The 6,698-nt window shown below is 50.1% G+C and overlaps 1 protein-coding gene across 1 annotated transcript in view; it reads left to right on the forward strand.

The window, feature by feature from the left end:
* CSGALNACT1 (chondroitin sulfate N-acetylgalactosaminyltransferase 1) overlaps window positions 1-6,460 on the forward strand; it is a 33,403-nt gene extending 26,943 nt beyond the window's left edge. The window contains exon 7 of the mRNA XM_065405375.1: window positions 6,177-6,460. Coding sequence (XP_065261447.1) covers window positions 6,177-6,460 — 284 coding nt within the window. The remainder of the gene's footprint in view (window positions 1-6,176) is intronic.
* Window positions 6,461-6,698: the final 238 nt, after the last annotated feature.

Raw genomic sequence — 6,698 nt, forward strand, 5'->3', positions numbered from 1 at the left:
GACTCTTGTATTCTTGAATGGGTGGGAAAATAGTTTCGGTGTGAAGTTCCTCTGCCAACTTCTGTGCACTCTTCAGAATGTTTTGAAATCCCTCATCTGACCGGTAAGACTGTAGGTATGACTGCTTTGTCCGGTTATCATAGAATCACAGAATATCAGGGTTGGAAGAGACCTCAGGAGGTCATCTAGTCCAACCCCCTGCTCAAAGCAGGACCAATCCCCAGACAGATTTTTTCCCCAGATCCCTAAATGGCCCCCTCAAGGATTGAACTCGGGTTTAGCAGGCCAATGCTCAAACCACTGAGCGATCCCTCCCCCCAAAAATCAAGGAGGGTACTGAAGAGCTGCCTCTTGAAGTTCTTGGGGGATTCCACAGGGGGAAATGATCCCCCCTATACCTGCGCAGGGACTTGAATCCTGGACACCCCCCCCCCCAAAAAAAAGGTCATTGAGTCCAGCCCCCTGCCTTCACTAGCACTAGTTGTTCCATTGCTCCAGATATATCAAGGTCAACACCTTGGAGTCTCTTGCTTACAACATTTATTTCAAACAGTATGTCATGCCACAACACTAAGCCACACAGAAATTTTAAGTTATGTATGTTTCCGGTGATTCCATTTCCCTCAGCCACTGTTCTCCTATGAACAGTTCCTGTCATAGCATTATCCTCCATAATGGCAACTATGGAATCCTCTATCTTCCCAATTTGGTGTTTGATAGGCTTTATCGCCTCCACTCGACTTTCCCATCATGTGGCACTCAGTGGTTTCAGAGTCGGGGAGGATATTCCCAGATGTTGCTTCAAAATTTGCCATCGATGAGTTGATGCAGAGAAAAATACATAGATGCTTTGAATTACATTAAAAAATTCGACAAAGAGTCCTGTGGCACCTTATAGACTAACAGAAGTATTGGAGCATAAGCTTTCGTGGGTGAATACCCACTTCGTCAGACACATTAAAAAATTCAGCACTCTCACTAGAAGCTGATGCTGCATCACTGACCACCAAGTTCAATGAATGAGAACTGCACGGACAAAAAAAGCTCAAGGGTTTAACTCTCGGATCCGTGTCTGCACTCCTCTGTTCTTTCCTCTCGTGTTGGCACCATTATCGTAGCCTTGACCTCTCATGTCAGCTATCACAATTCCCGTATCTTCCAGCTTTTTAAGAAGCACATTTGTCATACCAGATCCTGTAGTATCATCAATGTCAATAAATTCTAGAAAATGCTCTCTGACAGTCACCATTGCAGGGACATTTTCACTAAGGTCTGTTGTTGTTACAAAACGCACCATTAAAGTCATTTGTTCCGTATGGCTGATGTCAGGTGTGCAGTCCAGACTAACAGAGTAATATCTTGCTGACTTCAAATCTGCCACAATCTTCTGTTTGACTTTTGTTGCCAGTAACTGTATGATCTCATTTTGAATTGTTTTTCCAAGTGGTGTGTGTACATTTCTTGGGTGGTGACTCTTAGATACTCCTGGAGTACAGCATCAACCTCAGCCATCAGCTCCACAATTTTAAGGAAGTTTCCATTGTTTGGCACATGCAGCTGATCTGAAGTGCCACGCAGTGCTAGGTTTTGGGTAGCAAGCATTCTCACAATGGCAATGAGCCTTTTCAGAACATTTTGTCAGTAAAGAGACTCTGGTACAATTTTCTTTTGATGCTGATCATCTATAGTAGCCTTTAACCTTCGTCACATCTCAAGCTCTTTCCACCTATGGAATCATAGAATATCAGGGTTGGAAGGGACCTCAGGAGGTCATCTAGTCCAACCCCCTGCTCAAAGCAGGACCAATTCCCAACTAAATCACTGGAATGCTCTCTGGTGATTTGCTGCCTTCTCATGGCATGCCAGATTTCTAGCCAGATTTTTCCAGCCCTTTGTTCCTGTAGAACCCAATGTGGCTGGAACATTAGACTGCAACAAAAACAGTCTGCAGCATTCTGGGTTTTTGAGTACATAAGCCATGGCCTCTCTACTTTGTCACCATTGGGGATTTCACGCCAGTAATGTGTTGAATGGAAACTTCTATTTTCATTGTCTTTGGGGAACATGAAGTTTTTCACTTGCTGTGGCCCATGCAGTACAAGGAAGTCCCTCAGGCTACTGCTCAAGTGGGTCCACAGTCCTGGATCATCTAGACTTAAGGAACTAAACTCAGCAGCAGCTATTTCTTGCGCCTCCACCACACTCTTCTCTGATCTACACTTTTCTTCAGGAATGTGCATGGTTACACCCATTTGAGATGGAGATATGGATGCTGCAGTAGCTGCCAGGTCACCTGCACTCTGACTAACTGGAAGATCAGGCATCTCCTCACCACTCACATCCTCACTGGGGCCGGAAGGGTCACTGTGAACATTTGTGTCTATGTATCTCAGGAGAGCTCCTTCCTGCTTAGATAGAAAAGCTTCCTTTGCTTTCTTTCTTTTTCTGAATGCTGCCCCAGAGGGGCGTCTTCTTCTTTCACTCATGACTGCTGTTCTGTGCCAGCTAGAGTGGCTCTCAACACTCAATTGAAGGGGACAAATAAGCAGGCTGGTAGCAGAGTCTGAGTGAGGGAAGATATCAGCGTCTTAAGGGCCTAACTGGCTCCTACTATTTCAGTTGACTGCCTGTTCTCCTCCAGTGGGTTCAGGGAAGCAGCAGGAGACAGGAAGCTCCCTGAGAAGCTGGTGTGAATCAGTCCAGGCTCCTGGGGGTGCTGGAGAGGTACATAAGAGGCTCCTCCTCCTCTCTCTCCCTGCAGCTCCTGCTGCTTTCTGTTCTTCCCTCTCACCTTTTCGCCTGCCTGCCTGTTATGTCTCTTGTGCCCTCCTTCCTCCAGCACAGCACTCCACCATCTCTGTGCATCTCGAGCAGAGAGAATACATAGGCACCCGCAGCAGACACAATTTTCTACACTCTGGGTCCTAGCGGTGGCGCGCGTGCGCACACACACACACACGCACACACACATACAGAGAGTCTGGCACCTGAGGCAGCTGCCTCAGTTCGCCTCATGGTAAGGCCAGCCCTGCCTTTGTGCCACTCCCCTGTGAAGGGGGCGTGGCCTACCACTACTGTACTGTGGCTATTCCTACCTGCCATACGGGACCCTGGGGGCTGTAGCCAGCTGGCACACTTTAGAGCAGCCCCAAAGCTACTCTAAACTACTCCAGGACCCTTTGGGCTCTCCAGCCAACCATTAGTTGTGCCCAGTCGCTATTGGGCACAGCTGAGAATCTAGTTCATTTACACCAGGGGTCCCCAACGCGGTGCCCGCGGGCGCCATGGCGCCCACCTACTGGCCGCCGGACAAGCAGCCGCTGAAATGCCGCCGAGAAGCGGCAACATCAAGAAGCGCTACCGCCAAAATGCCGCCAAATTTCGGCAGCATTTTGGCGGCGACGCCTCTCGATGACGCTGCTTCACGGCGGCATTTTGGTGGCGACGCCTCTTGACGTTGCCACTTCACGGCGGCATTTCGGCGGCTGCTTGTCCGGCGGCCACGGGGTCCTCGGCGGCTAGTCGTCCGGGGCCTGCCCCACAGAAAAGGTTGGGGACCACTGGTTTACACTATTCGGGGCTAATTCAGACTGGGTATCAGAAATGTATTATGATGAAACAGCTGTTTCCAGTATAGTCCTTTTAAAATTCTCTATTTAAAATGTCCCTTGGGCCTTTGCATTTGGAAGAGCTGAGGTCAGAGTAGTTGATGGAGAAATCTCACTAGGTATAACAGAACTTCCCTCCTTGACATCTTCAAAGAGAGAGGATGAAGAAGCAGTGCCTGAGCTCACTTCTTTCTGCACTGTTTGCAGTCAGAGCGAGCGCCCAGTGCTTGGTTAACTGGGGTGTGGGGAGAGGGATGGGTGGCTCCTGGAGAGCATGGTGAATAGCTTATAGGGAATAGCGGGACCCAGTGACTGTTCCTGGCCCTTGTGCACAGGAGTCCCCTCTCCATCAGATGGGAATTCAGATGGCGGGAAGGGTAAGGCATAGCTGGTATTTATGCCTGTGAATGGCCCATGGAGGCAGGTACCACGCAGCCTGTCAGACCATTACCTTTACCCTGCCAACCACCAGCTGCACCACTGACAAATCGTGCACCATTGACTGCAACAGCAAAACTCCCATTAGTTTCATCCCCAAAGGCACAAACTCAGCAGCAAAACCTCCAGCCGGTAGCCCAGAGCTTTCCTTATAGACACCACCCAATTGCCGCCCTGTGACCAGTGCTGGTGCTGAGAGAGGAGCTGCCTACGCTGCCCTGATGGCGACCCAACTCTGACTGTGCAGGGCCTATTTCAGAGCCCAGGGCTCTCCCAGTCCTGCCACCTCTCCTAGTCTCCCATCCCAATTCATAAACCAGAGTCCGAGTGTGCTCACCTGTATACCCTGATCCTGCAGCCAGCAGGGACAGGCTCAGAGATGTTAGGGGGGTGCAGAGAGCCCCAGTCAGCCATGTCAGCATTGCACAGGAGAGTAAGCCTGGGCCACACCAGCCTCAAGCTCTCAGTCAACACTCCCCCTCCCACCCCAGGGCTGCTGTGAGTCCAGAAGGGACAAGGACAGGTGCCTCCTTCCGGCTCCCCGCCCCTCACTTTTCCCATTTCATCTTTCTTCTCTCCCCCAACCCCCAAATCAAATGGGCTACCAAGTTCCCAACAGCCGCAGGGGATGGGTGACATCAAGCCAGCAGGATGGCTGCTGCTTGGCTAGGGCTCCCCTGGAGTAGTTTATGGCCTTAGAGAATCAGGAGCCACCAGAAACTCAAGTATCTGGAGATCCACAAGCTCTGGTTGCTCTAGACATTTCCTTCTGGTACCAAGAGCTCCTCTGCAAGCTGCCAGGAGGGCGCAGAACTGCCCGGGGGGCCTGGCTGTCAGAGTATGGTGGAGAGGGGGAGCCCTCTGCCTGCCCCAGACACAGCCCTTCCAGAATGACCGTCTGCAACCCAGTCAGCAAGGTCAGAGCCTGAGCCGCCACCCAGGAGCAGCCGCGGAGGCAGAACTGGGAGATTCGGGGTCGATTCAGGCATTCCAATCTGCTGGCGGCTTTAGCAGCTGAGAGCAGGCACCTAAAAAAAGTGCAGGAGACTGGGGAAGAGAAGAAATAACATTAGAGTCAAAGGACTCCCTCCAGTCCCAGGCTGTTTAGTATCGGGCTTTGAGTTTGAGGAGTGTCATCTGGCCAAAGCTCTAACATACCATTACACTAATAAGCAGCTTCCTTCCCGCCACCTGACAGCCAGCAGAACTAAATCACTCCCCTCCACCCTCCCGCACAGCTCTATCCCCCTCCTCCATACCAGCAGGGTACCCTGAAGGTCAACATACCTTGGCTAGTTCAGCCCAGGTGGGGAAGCTTGTTCACCAGCCCTGCATGGAGGATGTTCTGCCCTTGACGCCAGCAGGAGCTTTTGAAAATGAGAAATGCAAATCACAGGCAGTAATTTTTTTTTTCTTGGCTTCCAACAGCTGACTTGCTTTCTGACTCTGCTTTGCTTTGCCCCGGCTTTGCAGAGGTCAAGGCTTATAAAGGAAATGCAATTGCAACCTTAAGCTGAGCTCTCATTTAGGAAACGGAGCATGCATGTAAGTGCTGCTCGAGGCAAACACAAAGCAGTTTGGTCTGCGGTGGCAGGTCAAGGGAAACAGACGTCTACAAATGTAGGAATGTTTGGCATTTCACGCTGCTTGCTGAAATTGGTCTAAATGTAAAGCGCACCAAAGCTGACAGCCACAGAGAAGAGCTGGGGTGTAATACGACCGCAGAACCCCTGTTTTATGAACTAATTGGGGACGGAGGCGTTCATAAAGCTCAAAAAGTTCATAAAATTGAACATCTCAAAATAATAGTAGGCGCAGAGCACAAATTGCGGTGGGGTGCACGCCCTTGCTTTCTTTTTGTCCTTCAAGCCACTGCCAAGTGAATTCCAAATGTACTGGAGGCATCAGAATGTGATGGGCTGGCAACTTGCTCTTCACTGACCTCACTTTCATTATGTGATCTTTTTTCTTCTGGTCAGGAAAATGGTTCCTGTAACTGCTCATTTGTAAGACTGGTGTTGGAGGTTTTAATGTAGTTCTAGGCTTACTAGGAGGGATGATTTTCCTGGTTGCGGTTTCCATGCAGAGACCATATATTTCTAGCATTACGTCTAATTTTCTTTGCACTAGGTGGCTTTGATCTGGACATTAAAGGCTGGGGAGGAGAAGACGTTCATCTCTACCGCAAATACCTTCACAGCAACCTTATCGTGGTCAGGACGCCTGTCCGGGGCCTCTTCCATCTCTGGCATGAAAAGCGCTGCCTGGATGAGCTGAGCCCGGAGCAGTACAAGATGTGCATGCAATCCAAAGCCATGAATGAGGCTTCTCACGGCCAGCTGGGGATGCTCGTCTTCAGGCATGAGATTGAGGCTCACCTACGCAAACAGAAAACCAGCGGCAAAAAGACATGAAGCCAAAACCCAAAACTAGTTGGTTGTATTTTCAAAAAGACTGTAGCTGCTTAAAGAGAGTGCGGGAGCTGGAGCAGAAAAGCTGGAGCTGGCAGGAAAAGGAAGACAAAAGGAAACGCTTGCACTCCCTTTTCTTGCCTTCCTTAGCAGAGCTTTTGAATATGCCATTTAGCTGGCTTTCCCACACTTGCTCATGCCACGGAATTGGAGACAAAGGCAGGGCGAGACAGAAGGCGGT

The sequence above is a fragment of the Emys orbicularis genome, chromosome 5 (genome assembly GCF_028017835.1).
Source record: "Emys orbicularis isolate rEmyOrb1 chromosome 5, rEmyOrb1.hap1, whole genome shotgun sequence".
Lineage (NCBI taxonomy): Eukaryota > Metazoa > Chordata > Testudines > Emydidae > Emys > Emys orbicularis.